Source organism: Pristiophorus japonicus, chromosome 10 (genome assembly GCF_044704955.1).
Source record: "Pristiophorus japonicus isolate sPriJap1 chromosome 10, sPriJap1.hap1, whole genome shotgun sequence".
Classification (NCBI taxonomy): Eukaryota; Metazoa; Chordata; class Chondrichthyes; family Pristiophoridae; genus Pristiophorus; species Pristiophorus japonicus.
The window spans coordinates 105,861,430-105,885,951 of record NC_091986.1 but is presented as its reverse complement, the minus strand read 5'-3'; the positions used below and the strand labels follow the sequence as shown (position 1 = coordinate 105,885,951).

Genomic DNA, 24,522 nt, shown 5'->3' with positions numbered 1-24,522 from the left:
CACTGACATTGCCGGTGGGGCGTTGGGCTCGGAGCGCGGCGCTGGATTCAACACTGTGCTACCACCCCGGGAGCGCCCCTGCATGGACGCGGATTGCTTCCATTGCACTGACATGGATAGAGAACTGGTTGACAGACAGGAAGCAGAGAGTCGGGATAAACGGGTCCTTTTCAGAATGGCAGGCAGTGACTAATGGAGTGCCGCAGGGCTCAGTGCTGGGAGCCCAGCTATTGACATTATACATTAATGATTGAGATGAAGGAATTGAGTGTAATATTTCCAAGTTTGCAGATAACACTAAACTGGGTGGCGGTGTGAGCTGCGAGGAGGATGCTAAGAGGCTGCAGGGTGACTTGGACATGGACAGGTTAGGTGAGTGGGCAAATGCATGGCAGATGCAGTATAATGTGGATAAATGTGAGGTTATCCACTTTGGGGGTAAAAACATGAAGGCAGAATATTATCTGAACGGCGGCAGAGTAGGAAAGCGGGAGGAGCAACGAGACCTGGGTGTCATGGTTCATCAGTCACTGAAAGTGGGCATACAGGTACAGCAGGCGGTGAGGGCGGCAAATGGTATGTTGGCCTTCATAGCTAGGGGATTTGAGTGTAGGAGCAGGGAGGTCTTACTGCAGTTGTACAGGGCCTTGGTAAGGCCTCACCTGGAATATTGTGTTCAGTTTTGGTCTCCTAATCTGAGGAAGGACATTCTTGCTATTGAGGGAGTGCAGCAAAGGCTCACCAGACAGATTCCTGGGATGGCGGGACTGAAATATGAGGAGAGACTGGATCCACTGAGCCTTTATACACTGGAGTTTAGAAGGATGAGAGGGGATCTCATAGAAATGTATAAGATTCTGACGACTGGACAGGTTAGATGCGGGAAGAATGTTCCCAATGATGGAGAAGTCCAGAACCAGGGGACACAGTCTTAGGATAAGGGGTAGGCCATTTAGGACCGAGATGAAGAGAAACTTCTTCACTCAGAGAGTTGTTAACCTGTGGAATTCCCTGCCGCAGAGAGTTGTTGATGCAAGTTCATCGGATATATTCAAGAGGGAGTTAGATATGGCTCTTATGGCTAAAGGGATCAAGGGGAATGGAGAGAAAGTGGGAAAGGGGTACTGAGGGAATGATCAGCCATGATCTTCTTCAATGGTGGTGCAGGCTCAAAGGGCCGAATGGCCTACTCCTGCACCTATTTTCTATGTTTCTATGTAATAGCGCTCCGCCTCCATTGAGGGGCGGAAGGGTCGAATTCTGCACCGGAGGTGGAACTTCCGGGCCGAGCAACAAATGTCCCGGCTGGGGAAGGTTACCGCCTCCAAGCAGGTCATTGGGCAATTTCTCCCCCTAATATTTTAAAGCTGAAGTCACCTGTATGAAAAAGAAACAAACCAATGTGTATTTTACACTTTTGGTAGACCTAAAGTCCCGACAATTGGTGTTACACTTCGTACAAGGATCAATGATTATTAATTTTCTTTAAACCATTAATTCTGAAATTTGTAGTTAGTTCTCATCATCCAGTAACTTTACATATTGCTCCCCGAACACATTCAAATCAGAGGACTGAGTCATAAGCATTTCATAACTCCCAAAATGCAGTCATTCATAATAGCCCAGAAATCTCGGTTTTTCCTTCCCGCAGGGGTTCGAATGGATATAGAAAAAGATGTGCACCTGCCTGAAGCTGCTGCAGCCACGCGAGATCCCGGTCCAGAGGCCTCTCCTGACTGCGCGTCGCCACGCTTGCACGTCAGGACATGCGCAAGCCTGGAGCTGGAGTCACATGGCTTTGGGCAGCCAATCAGGTATAGTATATTCTCATTCATAATAATGGGAACTCCGTAAGTTGGAGTTCCCATTATTATGAAGGAGAAACAGCCCCCAAAACACTAATATCAATAATAAAAGATAGAAAAAATGCACAAAATATTTTTATTAAATGAAAGTTATTTATGTATTTCAAAAATATACATTCTGATTTTTAAAAAACATCTTTTAATTATGATTTAAAATAAACTTACCGTAGTGGAGAGGATTTTTAACAACGTGTTTAAAATTTTTTATTTTACAATGTTTTTGTGTGTTTTAAAACTCTTACGCCTGTAAAAGTAGGCAATGCGCCTGTTTTTATCAGGCGCAAGAGTTTTGAGGACATTTGCTGGGCAAGATATGGGTAAATCCTGCAATCTTGCCCTTGTAAATGTCCTCGCTCCAGATATGCGCGAAATCTGTTAAGCCAGAAACTTGACAGATCAGAAAATCTGGTTTTCAACTCATGCGCGTTGTGCGCTGAAAACTGGCTTTTCTGATGCCTTCCCGAATCCGTAGAAACTTCGTATGGACCCGGGGAGGCCGGGATTTCTGGGCCAATAAGTTCTTATATTTCCAAAGTAGATGCTAACCTTCAGTAGAAGTCCAAATGAAAAAATATGAAATAAACCATCAAAACTATTATTTGAAAAGCAGCAAAAGTGATAAAAAGTAAATTATATAATACTCTTGCATTTGCAACAGTGGAAACATGTCCAGGATGTTTTTGTATGATCAAAGAACTAAACATGATTAAAAATTCATAAATAAAAACAAACAAGCATGTTTTTGGTGCAAATGCTTCATCAGGACTGAAAAGCTTTTTAGTTCTGATGAATGTTCCATACACAAGATATCAGCCTGTCTTTTCACAGGAACAGTGGAGATCTGAGGGTGGAAACTCTGGTAGTTTGGTTGCCAGAGATAGGGTCATTACCATAATAAAGGTAGATGAGGTCAGGTCAGTAACAAAGCAAAAGGGTGCCCAGCCCACACAGCAGAGCAGACAGAATCTCTGAGTGACACCTGTTGTTCCAAGAGGGGAAGTCACAAACCAGTCAGGACAAAGATTTAAGGTACTTTTTCGTGATCATCTTCTACTCCCAAGTTGGCAGGCCCACAAACAGCAATGGATACCTCTGGGAATGCCACAGACACACCCCTACCAACTGCAGACAAGGGGTACAGGACATTGGCAAATGTAGTGCCTCCCCCACTGGAATGTCATTGCTGTTCTGAACGGGCAGAGACCCACAGAGCCAGATTACGCCCCAACTTCCGAGTCCATTGGTCACCATTGTCTTCACTTCCTCCCCCAGAAACTGAAGTCATTAGTCCAAGATATAAAATTGTGAGAAGACATACACATACATTAATTTTGTGACTCCGGGAGGAGCTCCTCAGCCACCGAGAGAAGATGGTGGAAACATGTCCATGATGAACAAGAGTAGGCATTGACGACAAGATCCAACACCGCCTCCAGTGCGCCAGTGCAGCCTTTGGCCGCCTAAGGAAAAGAGTCTTTAAAGACCTGGCCCTCGAAACTGCCACCAAGCTCATGGTCTACAGGGCTGTAGTAATACCTGCCCTCCTGTACAGTTCAGAAACATGGACCATGTACAGTAGACACCACAAGTTGCTGGAGAAATACCACCAACGATGTCTCCGCAAGATCCTATAAATCCCCTGGGAGGACAGATGCACCAACGTTAGCGTCCTCGACCAGGCCAACATCCCCAGCATTGAAACACTGACCACACTTGATCAGCTCCACATAGTTCGCATGCCAGACACGAGACTCCCAAAGCAAGCGCTCTACTTGGAACTCCTTCATGGCAAACGAGCCAAAGGTGGACAGCGGTAACATCACAAGGACACCTTCAAAGCTTTCCTGATAAAGTGCAACATCACCACTGACACCTGGGAGGCCCTGGCCAAAGACTATCCTAAGTGGAGGAAGCGCTTCCAGGAGGGCGCTGAGCACCTCGAGTCTCGTCGCCGAGAGCATGCAGAGATCAGGCGCAGGCAGCGGAATGAGCGTGCCAGTCCCACCCACCCCTTCCCTCAACGACTATCTGCCCCGCCTGTGACACAGACTATGGTTATCGTATTGGGACTGTACAGCCATTTAAGAACTCATGTTAAGAGTGGAAGCAAGTCTTCCTCGATTCCGAGAGACTGCCTATGATGATGCCATTAACTTTAATTTGAGATTTTATATGTTGGCACTTTGCTATTAGGAAAATATGTTTATACCTGGCTCAGGGCTGATTTGCAGTAGATGTTTAAAGCAGAATGTGTAAGGAATTATTCCTTTAACCATTTCTATTATTATTCTCCTATTAACTGTCCAACCAATACAACCAATACAATCTCATTAATGTGGACGAAACTGGCATAAAACCACTTTGTAATTGCATTCCATGAAACACTTCTCATCAACATCACTATCACGCACTTGCTCAGTCTCAATGTTATGCCCAATTGCATTTCCTTAACAATCGCTTAAATGGAATATGCAAAAATATTGCATTTCATCTCTTGAAAACATGTAGGGCCGGATTTTTGGGACGTTTGCGACCGGGTTTTCGCCGTGAATTGACCCTCCGTGGCGAAAACACGGTCGCAAAGTCCGGGCGGGATCCTTGGCTCATTGTTTGCGGCAGCGATGGGACGATGGGGAGACTTGCGTCGATGAACAATGACACGGATTGCATTACCATTGGACTTGTGGCACTCTCCCGACCCGTACACCACACCCAGAATACAAACAGGTCAAACCTGTCGGTGCAACCCTGCCAGCAGCGCTAAATATGAAAACCTGCAAAAAAGGCAAGTTAAAGTTTTTATTTTTCAATTTTTTGTGAGCGATTCGACAGTTAAGGGTCTTGTAAATGTTTTTTGAATGTTTTTTGGAATTTTTTTCCCTCCTCCCAAGCCCTTCTCACAGTGCTCCCGACCCCGGACTAAATTTGGAAAAACTCGCTTTTTTGGTCACAAATTCTCATCCAACCGATGTAAAACCCAAAAGTTCGGCCTAAAAACAGTAGTGCAGCGAAAACGGTAAGTTTCACGTATCGCTACTGTTTTCTCCGAAAAAAAACCCGAAAGCCGAAAATCCGGCCCAAAATGTCTCCACTGAACTCAGCTACCTAATTTCTCACAAATTAAACACAATCACTTAGGAACACACATCTTTTGTTCAATGTTCCAGCAATGGTACTAGGCAGAGTTGGACTGTTTACCCATACTCCTTACAGAGAGGAACTGTTCTATAATTAGCATTGTACAAAGTTGCCATCCAAACCAATGGATCATGGTGGGGAGTCATCTGCATGGAGGTTTGAAAGCTGTAATAATGTGTTGTGCAGATACAAACTCTAAATGATGCATTTCATTAGGAGGAAGTAGACTCTGCACTGCATCACCTAGCTAGTAGTAAAACAGGGAGGGTTGGGGGAATTGTATGGACAGTATTCAGGCCCAAATCCCAAAAGTTGCTCTAAGCAAAGGGACTAATACTCTTGGAGATCAATGCTTAAGACCAATGACTCCACTTGGAGCCCTCCAAGAGTGGGGAACAGGATTTTGTTTGAAGCAGGCATAATGGTCCTGATATTGACAGGGCAGATTGTGTAAACGGGGACGGGCGGAGGGAAGGTTTGGTCCTGCATGTTGTAGAGTAGTGCGTCTTTTTTTTTAAATCAGGTCCCTCGCCTAGAGGCCAGTCTGATTGACTGGCTTGGTTCCCTGTCGGGCAGGCAATGCTCCAGAAGAGGCCGCTGCAGCAAGTAAGGAATTTGCTGCTGCCTCAGTGGGATCGTGAGGTGGGAGAGTGGGGGTCTGAATCATGATCCAATCCCAGGGATACTTTGGAGGGGGGGGGGGGGGCAGGCTCTGATGGTGGGGCGGGAAGGGGTTCAATGGCAAAGGAAAAAGTAGCATGGGGAGCTGGGAGGAAGCACTCCCGCTCCTCCTGGCCCACAAACAGCGCTGTAAGGGCACTTACTTTCTCCCCGAAGCACTGCCAAAATAAGAGTGTATCAGAAAGTGGGGTCAAGGCAGGGAACAATGGTAAAAGGAAACAATTAAAAGCTCTTTTTCTGAATGCACGCAGCATTCATAACAAGATAGATGAGTTGACGGCACGAATAGATATAAATGGGTATGATCAGATAGCCATGACAGAGACGTGGTTGCAAGGTGACCAAGGCTGGGAACTGAATATTCAGGGGTATTCGACAATTCGGAAGAATAGACAGAAAGGAAAACAAGGTAGGGTAGCTATGTTAATAAAGGATGAGATCAGTGCAGTAGTGAGAAATGATATTGGCTCAGAAAATCAAGATGTAGAATCAGTTTGGGTGGAGATTAGAAATAATAAGAGGAAGAAGTCACTGCTGGGCGTAGTCTACAGGCCCCCTAACACTAGCTGAGTGCGCCAGTGCAGCCTTCGGCCGCCTGAGGAAAAGAATATTCGAAGACCAGGCCCTCAAACCTACCACCAAGCTCATGGTCTACAGGGTTGTAGTAATACCCGCCCCTCCTGTATGGATCGTAGGCATGGACGATGTACAGCAGACACATCAAGTCGCTGGAGATATATCACCAACGACGTCTCCGCAAAATCCTGCAAATCTCCTGGGAGGACAGACGCACCTTCTCGCCCAGGCTAACATCCCCAGCATTGAAGCACTAACCACACTCGATCAGCTTTGATGGGCAGGCCATTTAGTCCGCATGCCAGACGCGAGAATCCCTAAGCAATTGCTCTACACAGAGCTCCTTCATGGCAAACGAGCCAAAGGTGGACAGCAGAAACGTTACAAGAACACCCTCAAAGCCTCCCTGACAACTGGGAGACCCTGGCCGAAGACCAGCCTAGGTGGAGAAAATGCATCCAGGAGGGCATTGAGCTCTTCGAATCTCAACGCTGTCAGCGTGAAGAGGTCATGCGCAGGCAGCGGAAGGAGCGTGCGTCAAATCAGTCCCACCAACCCCCCCCCTTCCCCCGACAAATATCTGTCCCATCTGTGACAGGGTCTGTGGCTCTTGTGTTGGACTATTCAGCCACCAAAGAAATCACTTTAGGAGTGGAAGCAAATCTTCCTCGATTCCAAGGGACTGCCTATGATGATGATGAACACAAGCTACACTGTTGGACAGAGTATAAATCAAGCAATAATGGATGCTTGTAAGAAAGGTACGGCAATAATCATGGGCGATTTTAATCTTCATATTGATTGAACAAATCAAGTTGCCAAGGTAGCCTTGAGGAAGAGTTCATAGAGTGTATCCGAGATGGTTTCCTTGAACAGTACATTGTGGAACCAACCAAGGAGCAGGCTAACTTAGATCTGGTACTGTGCAATGAGTCAAGATTAATAAATGATCTCATAGTAAAGGATCCTCGAGAAAAGAGTGATCATAGCATGGTGGAATTTCAAATTCAGTTGGAGGGTGAGAAAGTTGGGTCTCAAACCAGTGTCCTAATCTTAAATGAAGGCGATTACAAAAGTATGAAGGCAGTGCTAGCTAAAGTGGTCTGGAAAAATAGATTAAAGTATAAGATGGTTGGTGAGCAGTGGCAGACATTCAAGGAGATATTTCATAACTCTCAACAAAAATATATTCCAGTGAGAAGGAAAGACTTTAAGAGAAGGGAGAACTATCTGTGGCTAACTAAGGAAGTAAAGAATAGTACCAAATTGAAAACAATGACATACAATGTTGCCAAGATTAATGGGAGGCCAAAGGATTGGGAAATTTTTTTTAAATCAGCAAAGGACGACTAAAAAAATGATAGAATATGGATTATGAGAGTACACTAGCAAGAAATGTAAGAGCTTCTACAGATATATAAAAAGGAAGCGAGTAACTAAAGTAAACGTTGATCCCTTAGAGGATGAGACTGGGAATTAATAATGAGGAACAGGGAAATGGCAGACACATGGAACAAATATTTTCTATTGGTCTTCATGGTAGAAGACACTAAAATCATCTCAATAATAGATAATCAAGGGCTATAGGGAGCAGGGGAACTTAAAACAATCACTATCACTGAAAAAAATACTCAGTAAAATAATGGGACCAAAGGTGGACAAGTCTCCTGGATCTGATGGCCTGCATCCTTGGTCTTAAAAGAAGTGGCTGCAGAGATAGTGGATGCATTGGTTGCAATCTACCAAAATTCCCTGAAGTCTGGAGAGATCCCAGCAGATTGGAAAACTGCAAATGTAACGCCCCTATTTAAAAAAGGAGGTAGTCAGAAAGCAGGAAATTATAGACCAGTTAGCCTAATATCTGTCGTTGGGAAAATGCTGGAGTCCATTATGAAGGAAGCAATCACAGGACATTTGGAAAAGCATAATGCAGTCAAGCAGAGTCAGCATGGTTTTATGAAAGGGTAATCATGTTTGACAAATTTGCTGGAGTTTTTTTTGAGGATGTAACGAGCAGGGTGATAAGGGGGAACCAGTGCATGTGGTGTATTTGGATTTCCAGAAGGCATTCGATAAGGTGCCACATAAAAGGTTACTGCACAAGATAAGAGCTCATGGGGTTGGGGGTAACATATTAGCATGGTAGAGGATTGGCTAACACACAAAAAACAGAGAGTTGGGATAAATGGGTCATTTTCAGGTTGGCAAACGGTAAATAGTGGGGTGCCACAGGGATCGGTGCTGGGGCCTCAACTATTTACAATCAATATTAATGATTTGGATGAAGGGACAGAGTGTAATGTAGCCAAGTTTGTTGATGATACAAAGATGCAACTTGTGAGGAGGACACAAATAATCTGCAAAGGGATATAGACAGGCTAAGTGAGTGGGCAAAAATTTGGCAGACGGAGTATAATGTCGGAGACTGTGAGGTTATCCACTTTGACAGGAAAAATTAAAAAGCAAATTATTTAAATGATGAGAGTTTGCAAAATGCTGCAGTACAGAGTGACCTGGGGGTTCACTAGGTTGATTCCTGAGATGAAGGGGTTAACCTATGAAGAAAAGTTGAGCAGGTTGGGCCTATACTTATTGGAGTTTTCGAAGAATGAGAGGTGCTCTTATCGAAACATACAAGATACTGAGGGGGCTCGACAAGGTAGATGCAGAGAGGATGTTTCCATTTGTGGGAATTCTAGAACTGGGAGTATAGTTTAATAAGGAGTCGCCCATTTAGAACTGAGTGGAGGAATTTCTTCTCTCAGAGGCCTGTAATCTGTGGAATTCTCTGCCCCAGAGAACTATGGAGGCTGGGTCATTGAATATATTTAAGGTGGAGATAGACAGATTTTTGAACGATAAGCGAGTGATGGGTTATGGGGAGCGGGCAGGTAAGTGGAGCTGAGCCCAAGATCAGATCAGCCATGATCTTATTAAATGTCGGAGCAGGCTCGAGGGGCCACATGGCCTACTCCTGCTCCTATTTCTTATGTTCTGAAGCCCATGAACATTGTTGTCGAATTTCTAATTCCTCTGCCTTCCAAACTCACACTAATTTTCTGTCCTCCATTTCCAGCTTTGCTTCGCTCTCTTCTGAATCTATGCTCAGGTTCTCATCCTCCTGTCGAACTGGTTTAAACCCTCCCAGCAACACTAGAAAACCTCCCCACGAGGATCTTGGTCCTGGTCCTGTTGATGTGCATCCCGCCAGGCTTGTACAGGTTCCACCTCCCCCAGAACTGGGCCCAATGCCTCAGGAATCTAAAGCCCTCCCTCCTACACCATCTCTCCAGCCACACATTCATCTGCTCTCTCCTTCTGTACTCTCTGGCACGTGGGACCGGGAGTAATCCAGAGATTAATACCTTTGAGGTCCTGCTTCATAATCGCTTTCCTAGCTCCCTAAAATCTGCCTGCAGGACCTCATCTCTCTTTCTACATATGTCATTGGTACCGATATGGACCACGACCTCTGGCTGTTCACCCTCCTCCTTCAGAATGACCTGCAGCCACTCAGAGATATCCTTGACCCAGGCACCAGGGAGGCAACATACCATCCTGGAATCATGTTTGCAGCCTCAGAAATGTCTGTCTGTTCCCCTAACTATTGAAGCCGTATCACTATTGCTTTTCTAACCTTCTAGCCTTCCTCCTTTCACCCCTTCTACAGCTGAACCACCCATGGTGCCATGGACTTGGCTCTGACTGTACTCCCCAGAAGAACCATCGCCCTCACCAGTAAACTGAATACTGGTTAGAGATGCACTCAGAGGACTCCTGCGCTACCTACCTGGTCCTCCTCGTCTTTCTGGCGGTCACCCATTCTCTCTCTGCCTGCAAACTTTTAAGCTGCAGGATGACCACCTCCTGAAACCATGTAGCTCTCAGCCTCGAGAATGCACTGCAGTGACACCATCCACTGCTCAAGCTCCAAAATCCGGAGCTCAAGCTCCTCCAGCTGATGACACATGTGCTCCTGCACATGTGGTTGTCCAGGACACAAGAAGCATTCTGGAATTCCCACATGGCACAGGATGTGCATTCGACGGGACTGAGGTGTCCTGTCATGCCCTTATTTATTAGACTAACTAAACTTCTTAGTTAGCCCACTGCCCTGACCTAGAGAGAAAAAAGACAAAATTAGTTACTCAAGGTTAACATGAACCACTGAAATACTGAACACAAAGAACCTAAATGTTAGATATCTGGATACTTAACCCAGAGTCCTCGGATTCTGTGGCTCCACTCCTCCTTGATTTGGGCATGATAAATAGCCTTCCTCCTCGTCACCAAATTCCTACGATCACCAAATTATTCTACTCTGCTTGTGATCCACTCCGACTGAGATTCACCTAGCTCTGTCTCCAAGCTCTATGCTCAAGCAGAGTATAATGCTTTCACCCTCGTGCTTCAGCATGACCCTCAAAGAAAGTGGAAGCTGAGATTGCATGATTGGAACTTGCACTTTATTTCAGATATTTATAAAGGTAAATGGGAAACTGACCGAGCACATCTCTCTAAAGAGGAGTCTGCCAAGTTTATCTACTGTTACCTATTTGAGGGCTTTAGCAATGATATATTGCAGGACATCATTCGGGATTGTCTCAAGTGTCTGATCCAACCTTTCTGAAATAATTGTGGTGCATATTTTCACAAAGATAAGCAGAGAGGAGGGAGGCCATTCATCCCAACTTGTTCATCCTTTTATAGAACCCTGCAGTCCCCTATCACAGCATCCCACTGCCTGTGGGAAGATTCCAGGGTTTTTGCCTCCATTATTTTACCTAGAAACCAATCCAGGTACCAATTACTTCCAGAAAAATAGGAACGTGCAGAAATACATTAAAAGGGCAGATAGACAGAGTAACCTAGGAAAAAAGCATAGCTAGGGATTAAAAACATTACAGTAATAACTTTTATTTTTACACAATTCAAGTGAGAGGAGAGTCAGAAAAAGGTGAGAATCAGAAAAGATGCAAACAGGCTAAAATAAATAAAGTGATGAATAGAAGTGAATCTAAGGATCATCTGTATAATAATTGCCTAGTAAACAGTACTCAGCATGGACCAGGAGGGAGGAGATCCTGCCTGACCATCTTACTCAACTAAGTTAAGCTTAAAGGAAAAATGAGCAACACACTTACTCCATGAATGGTGTTGAGAAATCCAAGGATTAAGTTAAAAGGGACATAAAGACTCGACCCACATGTCCAAATAATGCAATGCAATAATCAAAGAAAAGAAAATGCTGAACTATATAGTAAAGATAGTAGAATACAAATTCGAAGAAGCCATGGTCAACCTGTAACATACTCTGGTCAAACTACACCTGGAGTTCTGGGTTCAGCTCTGGCCACTGGCCTACAGGAGAAAACAGCTAAGCATTGATGACAGCACTGAGAAGAACCCTGAGAATGATCCCTAAATGTTAACGGTCTGAGTTATAAAGAAAGATTGTGGAAATGGGATTTTCAACCTTGCATTTGAGATGATTTTATTGAGATTGTTAATTGGATGATAAAGGTAAATATGGAAATTTATTTCAAATTAAATTGCAAGAATAGGCTCAAATTACTAAACGGTAAAGTTAGGACTAAACAGTAAAGTTAGGACTAATATCACAAAGTTCTTTTTCACAAGTGATCAAATCATGGAATGGACTCTCAGATAGGGTAATGGAGGCAATATCCCTGGAATTACTTAAACAATTTGATGCTGCAATAAGAGTACTGTCAAGTTTTTCAGATGAATGAGCCAAGATGGTTAAAAATGGCTTCCTCATCCAGATAATTGGTCCTGAACTTGGCTTTTACACATTTATAAGAATGTCACATTGTCCTCATCTACATGCTACATCTTGGTGGGATCATCCGGAAACATGAGGATAGATCAGATTTGACGTGTAAGCTGACAATATCCAGCTCTATGTCACCACCCCCTCTCTCAATCCCGCCACTGACTCTATATTGCCAGACTGCTTTGTTCAATATCTAGTCATAAATGAGGTGCAATTTCCTCCAATTAAACATTTGAGAAAGTTATCACCTTCGGCTCTGCCACAAAATTTGCACATTCGACACTGATTCCATTCCCTCTTCTTGGCCATTGGCTCAAGCTGAACCAGACTGTTCATAACCCTGGCGCCCTACTCAACTCTAAACCGAGATTCCAATCCTGTATATTCTCCATCACAAAAGTCGCATATTTCCACCTCTAATAGTGTCTGCCTCTGCTTCAGCGCATCTGCCACGGAAACCCGCTTCCATGCCTTAGTTGCCTCACACATGACTATTTACAATGTTCTGGTGGCCAACCTCCAAGCATGCACCCTCCATAAACTTCAGCTCATCCAAAACACTGCTGCCTGTCTCCGCTCGCCTATCATCTGACCTATATTGACTCAAGGTCTTCCAGCACCTGCAATTTAAAATTCTCACCCTCGTGTTTACTTCCCATCATGGTGTTGACCCATCTCTTTGACTCAGCTTTTGGTCATCCTCCAACCCTCTTCAATCTCTCCTACTTTGGCTCGCCGTCCACTTTTGTCCGATTACACTTCTGTGAAGCACCTTAGGATGATGCTCTACATTAAAAACAGTATGTTAATGTTCACTCAACCGACTCTAGATCTGTCGAATACATGTACATTCGCTTAATTTAATATGACAGCTTCATTTAATCACAGCATCTAAAATAGGACTTATAACTATATCCTGCTGTCAATTTAATCTGTCCCCTCTTGACCTTGCAAAAACAATACATGGATCTAATCCAAACCGCAATTCTAAGAATCTAAGCCACCACAAATCTTTCCTCAAGTTCTGTGACTGTCGAAATGACAGAATTCTCGACTGCTCCAATGAGGAGAAGCTCACTGTTCTTAATGTGCAATATAAATCAATACACAAAAGTAATTGCTTGAGACTTGTACTTTGATGGCATGCTTTGACATATAACTGCCGGCACTTGCGAAATGTAATTATTCAAAAGTCAGTAATCTTTAGGATACAGTAATCATTGCAAAAATCTAAATACATTCTGTTGTGAATATAGGTCACTACAAACTAGTTAGTTAGAAACAAAGATTTTGAGAAAGGTATCAACAAAGCATGCTCTGTTGCAAGTATGGCTTATGAGGTGGATAATTGCATTTGTAGCATTATAAAATTGAACTTGTACAGCATCTTGCAATGCCAATACAACTGTGCTCTGACGATCTATAATTTTCTACACATGCTGTGGCACAAAGAAGGGAACAAAGATTAATATTTTAATATATTTGTGGATGCACATCATGTCTGATTCAACAATGCATATGAATCTGCCTCAGGATTTGGCACAAATGTTGTAGCTCTATAAAACTTGTACTACATGCAGAGATAACTGTTAATGTTCTGTCCCTCACTATTCCAGGTCCTTGTTGCACCTACCAAATGAGGAAGTAATTTCATTATAACCAGTATACCATGAAATTTTATTTACCCTCTTCTAGATGTAAAAGCATAGTGGAAAATCACAATTATTTAGTTGCATGCATCAGTTCATACTGCCAAACAAACAGCAATTTAAGAACTGCGGAATATAAAAAAATTAATTTTGCTCAATAGGTTTATTGGTTTTGTTTAGATTTTTGTGTATTTTATAAAAGATGTGCTCTACAACTATCACAACACAGGACTCAAACAAATGGGGCTAAAATGAAAAATGAGCACTCGACCACAGCATTTCCACTTTTCTCGAGTAGAGGCCACTAACAGTAAGCCTTTGTGAAACTTTACCGAAGAACTGTCAATAATCACCTTTAGCAACAGATACACTCAGTACAACTACAATGAAATCTGTTAAACAGTAATTAATACAGAGAAATGCTAGAGAGAAGCTGCTAAAATAGGATACTGAATGAAGTAGTATGACAACCATAGGAAGTTGAACATTTCTTGGGAGAATTTGTGCACATGAAATGCTCGTACCACAACTTTAAGTGAAATTTTTTTTCTGAAATGGCTGTGAGCGAATTCTGCAGTTGGTGTATCGGGAGGTCGTGAAAAGGCAATAAACTCGGGATAAGATGCACATAAAATCAGGTCTATGAATCACATCTGTGCTTAAAATACCTTGCTTCCATTTTATTTTGCACCTATAAAATGTGTATAGTGGAGCTAAACATATTGAACATGCTGAAATATATGAAACCTCAGTGTACAAACTCCTTTCTGACTCCCATGATAATGACTGTTTAAATGAATTAAATGTTTTATCTGCAGCCGATCTGACCCAGAGCAGCCGTTTGATATGCTGAAGGTACTTTGCTGTGTTGGATACCTCTGAAGATCTCTCAGATCCCTTCATTGGGCCTAAATTTGGCTCTCCCGTTTTTTCGGCGCACTCACATGAGATGCGCCGACTTCCTACGATCCAAACGGCGCCAAAAAGATGTCCTGGGATTCTGGCCCCTCTGCTGACTCTCCCAGGGCTTGGCGCAGCGAGTCCATTGGGGGGCGGAGCTAGGGCCCGGCACTTAAAAAAGTGCCGGCAGCCAGCTGTCCGCATGCGCAGTAGAGCATTCGCACATGCGCAGTAGCTCCTCCCATGATTGTGATGATATGTGTCCCGCCCCTATCCTGGGCCGAGTGGCCTGCCGCACGGGCCGGCCGCTGCCTTCTTGTGCTGAGGGCTACAAGAAACATGTTGGTGCGGGATACTTTTGATCGGGGAGGAAGAGCTTTGATCAGGGTGGGGGAGAAGGAGGAAAGTTTCTTTAAATGATTTAGAAAAAGGAATTGTGTCCAAAATATCCAATTTTGCAGACGATAACAAATTGGAAAGAGTGGAAATGATGATTAGCAATGCGCACAAATTCAAATAGATCTTGGCAAACTACATTTATGAAGAGAAATGACCGAGTGTACCTAATCCATATAAAGGTTACCTCAGACAGAACAGATTAGCTTCACTGACAAGAATTCCTTGGATGTAGATTTAGCCTCAAGGATTGACTGTGTTTCAAGGGGCCCAAGTTTCCACATGACTCGCGCCTGATTTTTAGGAGCAATTGGTGGCGAACGGACTATTTTAGAAATCGCAATTCTCCACATTTTTTTTTCTGCAGTTCTAGTCAGGTAGAACAGTTCTAGTTTAGAACAGAATTTTTTCTTCAAAAGGGGGCGTGTCCGGCCACTGACGCCTGATTTGAAAGTTTCCACAGTGAAAATGTACTCCAAACTAAAGTAGAATGGAGCCAGTGAAGATTTTTGTAGAACTGAAAAAACCTGTTCTACACATTAAAAAATCAGGCGCAGGTTACAAATTAGGCGTCCAGAACGAGGTGGGGGGGGAGGGAACTCATTAAATTCGACAATAAATCCTTATTTATACTTCTACAAATATTATACAAATAAATCCAACCTGAATAAACATTTATAAGCCACGAAAAGATTAAATAAACCATCTTCCTACCTGTGTGAAAGTGCTTCAGCCAGGGAGAATTCTGCAGCCGTTCGTGCCGCTGAGCGGGAGGGGGCGAGGGAGAGGGAGAGGGAGAGAGGGGTGGGGGGGAGGGAGAGAGAGAGAGAGAGAGAGAGAGGGGAGGGGGGAGGGGGAGGAGAGAGAGAGGGTGGAGGGGAGGGGAGGAGGGAGGGAGGGAGGGAGGGAGGGAGGGAGGGAGGGAGGGAGGGAGAGAGAGAGAGAGAGAGAGAGAGAGAGAGAGAGAGAGAGAGAGAGAGGGAGAGGGAGAGAGAGAGAGAGAGAGAGAGAGGGTGGGGGGCGTCGGGTCGGGGAACAGGAGCGCGGGTCGGGTCAGTCGGAGGGGGGGGGAAGAGCGGGTCTCGGGTCGGTGCGGGGGGGGGCGGGAGCGGGTCTCGGGGCGGGGGGGGGAGCGGGTCTCGGGTCTCAGGTCGTTGGGGGGGGTGGGGGGGAGCGGGTGTCGGGTCGGGTCGGGTCGGGTCAGGTCGGCGGGGGGAGGGGAGAGCGAGTGTCGGGTCTGGTCAGGCGGGGAGCAGGAGCTGGCCGTGGGAGGAGCCCCAGTGAGGCCATTGGGCCAGGGCTAGGGGCTGCGTGCTTCGGGCCCCTCCCACACAGTTCGGCACCTGGAGCTACTGCACTTGCGTGCCGACTATAGCGCGCATGTGCAGAGGTCCTGGCACTGTTTTCAGCGCCGGGACCTGGCTCCGCCCCCCCACAGCTCGTGCTGGCTGCGCCAAGGGCCAGAGGACCTGTAAGGAGGTGCAGACTACCGAGGATTTTTTTAGGCGCCGTTTTAGGCGCGAAAAACGGGCGCCCAGCTCGGAGGGGCGCCCGTTTTTTTTCTTGTGGAAACTTGGGCCCAATATAACTTGATTTTCTGTTCTTGTACTGTGTATTTTGTTTTCCAATTTCACAGTACTGGTAGAATGATTAAAATAATGAAAGTAACAGATTACACTAATAATTACGATAACTTCCAACAGGTATGGCTTAAATTATAGTTCAGAGCTGCTAGCAAAATATTTGATTCATAAATGGTTTTATGAAACTCTTTGCCTTCTGATATAAATGATATTAAAAAGGGCATATTTTATGAAGCTTTATATAGTGGAATGTGTAAATTATGCAAAAGTTACAGCACAAGATCTGTATTAGTTGTTGTGAAGGTGTTTAGTGCTTTGCAAGGTTCTCTCCGCTTCCCTTTCCCCCCTATCTCTGGCTACCTGCGCTGATTTCTTAACTCTCCGCAAAGGTTTTCTGTGCGGCCACAAGTGGCCACATACGCTGGCCTAAGTTAGTTTGGAGCAACTATTAGCTGTCCAAACTGGCTTAAATGACTAAAACGGGCATAAGTGGCTGGTAACGCCCCCTTTTGAAAAAAAAACGAAACAAAAAAAAATCCTAACTAGCTCACTTATACTGGCGCAAATTAAATGTGCAGAATGGGGATTTTTAAGATACCCCAGAAAAATCAAGTTGCTCTAAAAAAAAAGACGCCTGGGCAAATTTGGGCCCATTATCACTAGAGTATAGGGAGAAGGCGTAGTATTTCACCTCCCTCTCACTGAGGAAATTCAGTCTGTGCTTCTTCAGAGATTTGACTTCTCACCACTCTTTCACTCTGGATTAGCTTCCCTGAGAGTTTCTTTTTATTATGTATGGTTGCTTGTGTCTTTCATTTCCAGTTCTTCACTAAATATAACCGTTTCTCTCTCCCATCACAATTTGTATGTTTATTATCTTTCCATCTCTGTTACTACACCCTTGAATTGCTTCTGCTCCATGTGGGATGTAGGTTTGAACTCTCAATAGCTCCCAATTTTGGTAAAGCAAAAATAATGAAGCAGCACCATCAAGAAAACTGAGAATCAACAACTACAGGTCATTCTCAAATGATCACAGAACAGCCTTGGCTAATTTAAAATGAAAATTTAGAGGGGAAGAGAAAGTACAAAATAGCTTTCGTCTTTTCTTTTCCCCTACACCTGAAAACATTAACTCTGACAGGGGTACGGTTCCATGGTCATCTGGCAATTTCTGATACGTCACATAAGTGGCAGCTCCACAAGTTAGCAAACAATTTTACTGTGGAGTGCATAACAGTCAGTCTGATCCTGTCCTTACCTGACATGCGCAGTATGCATTTTTCAGGAGTCACTGGACAGTGATGAGAAGCAGGAACGCTGGCTGGTTTTTCCCTTCCCTAGCTCCACAGCACTTGAATCAATTGCAGCACTCCAACTGCTGTAATGGCGGAGTTCAATGCAAGAAGCGCAAAATAGGAATTAAACCTTTTGTTTTGTGGCAGGGTGTGACATTGACCAGCCTCTTTACCCACTAGGCCATCACAGGTACATATTTAGATCTTTTGTATGTGAATTATGGATATTGGTAACAGAAAGTGAGCACAAATCCCCTTCAAGCAACGTACGTGCTCAAAACCTTCACACACAGTCCCTTTTGACTCTTTATTCAGAAAATACAGCTTAAATTTTCCTCGATGGAATGATAACTAAATGCAATGCTTGGTGTGGTTTCAAACCACATAGATCAGGAAAATCCCAGCTTCAAATACTGGCCAATGTTTAGTTAGTCCATTTTGTCTGAGGCCATAGGGAGGGCAAGAGTCTGCAAGAGAAGTAGCAGTTGGTTTCAGCATTTCCCAAGTAGAAAGAAGAAAATTAAAGCTAGGTTCCTGGTCGTAATTGGTATCCAGTGACCCATGCTGGACAAGGCATGTGCATGGATATCAGATGAAGGCAGGATCAGGCTTAGCTGCAATGTTTTTCCCCTCCCCCAAAGTTAAATGATCCAGGCTCACAAATATACATCATCATCATAGGCTGTCCCTCGAAATCGAGGAAGACTTGCTTCCACTCTAAAAGTGAGTTCTTAGGTGACTGTACAGTCCAATACGGGAATTACCGGCTCTGTCACAGGTGGGACAGACAGTCGTTGAAGGAAAGGGTGGGTGAGGAGTCTGGTTTGCCACACACGCCTTCCGCTGCCTGCGCTTGTTTTCTGCATGCTCTCGGCCAAGAGACTCGAAGTGCTCAGCGCCCTCCCGGATGCTCTTCCTCCACTTAGGACGGTTTTTGGCCAGGGATTCCCAGGTGTCAGTGGGGATGTTGCACTTTATCAAGGAGGCGTTAAGGGTGTCCTTGAAACGTTTTCTCTGCCCACCTGGGGCTCGCTTGCCATGTAGGAGTTCAGAGTAGAACGCTTGTTTTGGGAGTCATGTGTCGGGCATGCAGACAATGTGGCCCGCCCAACACAAAATATACAGCCACTTAGTGAAGGTACAGGGATGGGAAAGAGGGACTTTGCAGACCACTGAATCCAGTATCAGTCACCACTTCAGAAAAGGAATGGTAAAGGAGAAATTGATTAGGAAAAGGAAAATATAATTTGGCATGAAGCGAATGATCATCAAATGTTCCTATCAGGTGAGATTCCACAAATATCTAGCCAGTCACAAGTTATATGTAACACATAAATGAACCAAAGTTTAGGGGATTAATGCTGTAAAGATGGCATTTACCGTTTTGTGTACACTCTGGATAAGTGGACACAGCTAAATTGCACTTAGAATTACACACAGCAATACATCTTGTAGTGGGTATAAATAATATCTACACATAGTCAGTGTTCAGAACCTTAGTAGTGAAAAATGTTGAATAGCTATTCCAATCTAAAATATTGAGGGCTGTGAAGATCTGTATTAATGTGCTTCAACAGACTTGAATTTGTAGGAGCCTAAGGTCATATAAACCTCAGGTTTATGGACAGGTTTGACAATGAGCAATCTGATCAACCATCATACTCTATAGAGTAACTAGTCAGGGATTTACATCTCATTAAGAGCTTGCATGCTAAATTTTTTATAAATGTTAATTTGTTTGCTGGTGAATACCCATTTATTATGCAAATTCCATCATAAACAAGATGGAATTATTTGCTTTGATCATAATGATAAGCAAACATCCCACCAGTGGGTTGCAAATTTCGGTTATGCTAAATAGCGGCAGATTGATATTAGACTACAATACCTAATGCCAGTATGTTTTCATTTAAATGTTTTGTACAACATATAAATGTAATCCCATTTAATCATTTAAAATTGTGTTCATTTATAGGAGCACACATGTCATTACAGTAACTGGACAGCATCAAATTACACACTGATTCGTTTTGAAGATACTTTTATTATTTTCCAGAAAAAATTTGGTCATCATCATAGGCAGTCCCTTGAAATCGAGGAAGACTTGCTTCCACTCTCAGGTGGCTGAATAGTCCAATAAGAGAACCACAGTCCCTGCCACAGGTGGGACAGAGAGTCGTTGAGGGTAAGGGAGGGTGGGACTGGTTTGCCACACGTTCTTTCCACTGCCTGCGCTTATTTTCTGCATGCACTCGGCGATGCGCTCGAGGTGCTCAGCGCCCTCCCGGATGCACTTCTTCCACTTAGGACGGTCTTTGGCCAGGGACTCCCAGGTGTCGGTGGGGATGTTGCACTTTTTCAGGGAGGCTTTGAGGGTGTCCTTGTAACGTTTCCTCTGTCCACCTTTGGCTTGTTTGCCATGAAGGAGTTTCGAGTAGAACGCTTGCTTTGGGAGTCTCGTGTCTGGCATGTACAATACAGTTATCAACTGGAAGCGTTAAAATAACCATTCAACACCTTATAACATTGTCTTACATTATATCACCAGGAAAGCACAGGACTGGAAATGTCTGTCATCCCAAAGACCAAGACCTCTCAAATGCTGGAACAAGATAATGAAACAATGATGCACCCATTAAGTTACAAAACTACCATTAGAAGCAACTCCAATATACTGCAGCTGTCGTTACTGGGAAACTAATTCTATTTACACTGCGGGTTGCACTCTACAGAACTCCCATCTGCAATGTATATTTGTGCCTTTCCTTCTTAGCTACCACATCCTTGCCCCTGGCATATACTGTACTGGTGGTTGAGCACAGCTTCTCTGTGGCCAGAAAAATGGCATCAATTGTAAACATTTGCAGGCAGCTACACTTCGATTCTTGGAAGAGCAGTGCAACAACATCTCCCAGCTCCTCCAATGGCAGCCTTATTTACATTACAGTGGTGCCAGCAAAGTCAGGGCCATCAGTGATAGCAATACTGTATTGGAAAGGGTATCAATATCAAAAAGTTTCAAAGTGTACCAAAACTCCAAACTCCTTTGCAAAATCCCATTGATGCCACCAGGAAGATGAGCTTAAAACCAATCTGGAAGGAAAAACTGAGTATCAACAATTGCATGATCTGAAGCATTTAGGGTGGAGTGTTCTTTTGGTGTGAAGGTTATTTGAGCAGCAATTACATGACACATGACAGATCCGTGTGCTGCTTTCCACATTTTTGTAAGCTAATATACCAATGGTAGGTTAACTCATCCAGCACAATGCAAGATGCAATAAATATTACACAGCTTAACAAGTGAAAGTGATCCCAGAGACCTCAGTTTACAAAGTATAATTTATTTTACATTAGCAGCAGATTGATGAAATTGGTGTGTAAAAACATTGCAAAACAGCTGGAGCTTCATATTTCAATCGACATTAGGAATTCAAAATGCCCATTACATGCAGTTCATGGGCAACTAAGACCTCACTAGTGTAGTCAAAAAAACTATTTATAAATCAGAAAGGATGCAGAAGAAAGCACTTCAATGTCTTCAAATTGATGGGGAAGATGGCCCAAATTAAAGCCAAGTGAAAGGAGGATAAAAAATACCACTGAAAAACAGGAAGAAAAAATTGACCATAATTTTCAACTACAGCAGTAACAAAGAATGCGCACCTACGAAGCCCTCATATTTAGCATTGTTATTTATATATATGGATGTTATAATGCAGACTATATTAAAATGATCAACCATATACAATTTAAATTAACTTGATCTGGATGCCCATAATATTGTATAACAGATAAAAAAGACAATATCCGTTTCTAGTTTTATCTACATTCAAAGAATTTGACCAACAAATATTTGTGCAATGTCTTATTCAGCAGTCTTTTTAAAAAAAGCTCCTGATTACGCTGGCAATCTAAAATGCTAATCTACACATTCATCGACATCCCAATTCATCGCTGATACCCCCGAAGAAGGTACCATCATCTTGCCCGAGGAAGAAGCAGCAGAGGAAGAGGAGGGGCTGGATACCATTAGCATCAACATCCAAGAAGCATAACGCAGCCAGGAAGACGTCATCTCATTTTGCAGGATCCTCCAAAGGCCACTTCACAAAAGGATGACGTCATCCCTCACTACACCTGGAAAACATGAAGGGACACATCAGCCACATGGGTCAAGAGCTGTCCCCTCAACCCACCATTACTCTGTATCTAACTTGTTCTGTACCTGCCCTGGGAGCATTTGATGGCACAGTGTAGAAGGAACTTTACTGTTTTGAACCTGTGTTGTACCCACCCTGGGAGTGTTTGATGGGACAGTACAGTGTGAGCTTTACTCTGTATATAACTCATACTGTACATGCCCTGGGAGTGTTTGATGGGACAGTACAGTGTGAGCTTTACTCTGTATATAACTCGTGCTGTACCTGACCTGGGAGTGTTTGTTGACATTGTGTGCCTGAAATGGGAAGTATTCCACTGCACTGACATGCCTCACATCGAGTGCAAAATGCACAAAAGTTGCGTGTGTGTGTGCGTGTGTGTATGTATAATAAGGCGGGGGTGGGAGTGGCTCATTTGTTCAAACTTTACTGAGCCCAACAGTGAGGCAGATGGATGGCAATGTCCTTGGCAGCAGGAGGGCACACATGGCAGTTTCCAGCCCCTGCGTGTTACCTGATCTCATGTGGTGTGGTATCGAGCCACACACAAAGCAGGAAGGGCCCAGGTTCCATCTTCACCCTGTGGTGAGTTAGCTGATCTCGCCCGAATTATGGAGTCAGGGTCCTACAATTTACCTGAATGCTCCCTGGGCTAAGGAGCGGAGAAGTCAGCCAGAATACCTTCTCCTGTTCACTGTCCAATGACTTCTGCTGGAAAGTGTATGGGCGTTGAATGAGGACAAGCTTGAGACTTGGCTGTGATGCCTCATCGGCAGAATATTCAGCCAACGCTCATCGTTTGGACTGGTAGGTGTAAAATGGGGACACTGGACGAGGTTCCCAAGGGAGAATCACCGCCCATGGGGTGGAAAGGAAGGGACAAAAATTGCGAGCGAGCATAATTATCTTAGCGCAAACCACACTGTATCCTAGCGCAACCTGTCCCGTATCCTATCCCGGGATCTTCAACTGTACTTGTGTGTCAGCCTTGGCTCAGATATTAGCGATCTCGATGGGAGTCAGAAGATTGTGGGTTGAAGCCACACTCAAAAGACTTGAGCACATAATTCAGGCCGAGACTTCAGTGCAGTATTGAGAAAGTGCTGCAGTGATGGAGATGCCGTCTTTCAAATGAGATGTTAAACCGAGGCCCTGTCAGCCCCCTCAGGTGGATGTAAAAGATTCAAAGCTGAGCAGGGGAGTTTCCCCCCCCCCCGGCTCCCCCGAGTCCTAGCCAACATTATCCCTGAACCAACATCACTAAAACCAATTATCTGGCTATTTATCTCATTGCGGAGTGTCGTGTTGTCCTACATTTCAAAAGTAGGGGTTGAACCTCCCTTGTCCAGAACTCCCTTATCCGGAACCACCCCTCATCCAGAACCATTCCCGGCCACTGGCTGGTGCATGCGCAGAACTCCAACATGAACAAATTGATGTCCTTCCTTGCTGCCGACTCCCGCAATCGCTGGCCTTATCCCACGATCCACCGCCCCCACCCCCCATGATCACTCTGCCGCATTCCCAGCTGCAAGCCAGCCAGTCCCGATATCCCCTGTACCATCGAATTTAACATGACCATCCCTCGTCCAGAAAAATCCCTTATCCAGGACAGGCCAGGTCAGGTCCCGAGGGTTCCAGATAAGGGAGGTTCAACCTGAACTTTGTTGGCTGTGAAGTGATTTGGATGTGATGAAAGGCGCTATATAAATAAAAGTACTATCTTCACATTGCCAGAGGTGCCATCATTTAGAGGAAATGTTAAAATCAAGGCCAGATTTGCTTCTTTAGGTGGACATAAAAGATCCCATACCACCATTCAAACAAGGACAGGGAGATCTCCTAGTGTCCTGGCCAACATCTTTCCCTCAAACATCACTACAAAAAAAAACTGATTAAATGGCTATTCTTCTCATGTGCTGTGCTATTGTTTGCCCAAGTTACAACATAGGCTACAATTCAAAACTAATTACGTGGACATGAAGCACTTTGGGACATTCAAGAAACGAGATAAGACACTATATAAATATATATACTCAATATAAAAAGTTAATTTTTTATAATAGTGGTTTCTTTACTTCAATTCTACTTCAATGCAAGGTACACAAGAATGTAAAAGACTAGAAAAATCCACTGCAGTCCATCGACCTGACCCAGTGATGAAATATCCCCTGAACAAAATATTTTTCCACAGAACTTTTAGAAAGGGCTTTGGTGCAGTTGGAGCATACCCATGCTTTGTGTCATATGGCTTCAAGGGTGAGGGAGTTCTTATCTACAATGAGAGCTTGCAAAGAGGAGAGCTATCCGATAGCCTTGTTTTCAGAACCATAGTGGTTTGTAATGTAGATACTCAAGTTTATGCAACAAAAAAATTCACTAAGGTGATGAAAGAAAAAAATGGCAGTATAGTGATGTTCATTTGTATGATTCCCTTCAGTCGGAATCTGACAAGTAAAATCGGTGAAATAAAACC

The 24,522-nt window shown here is 44.1% G+C and overlaps 1 protein-coding gene across 3 annotated transcripts in view; it reads right to left on the bottom strand.

Annotated features, from left to right (window-relative positions):
* Nucleotides 1-24,522, bottom strand: part of slc36a4 (solute carrier family 36 member 4) — a 457,837-nt gene that overhangs the window by 228,467 nt on the left and 204,848 nt on the right. The window contains exon 11 of one of the 3 annotated variants that reach the window (XM_070891990.1): nt 21,212-22,023. The exons of the other annotated variants lie outside the window; for them this stretch is intronic. Coding sequence (XP_070748091.1) covers nt 22,008-22,023 — 16 coding nt within the window. The 3' untranslated portion in view covers nt 21,212-22,007. Of the gene's footprint in view, nt 1-21,211; nt 22,024-24,522 lie in introns of those variants that run through there. 3 annotated transcript variants of the gene reach the window in all.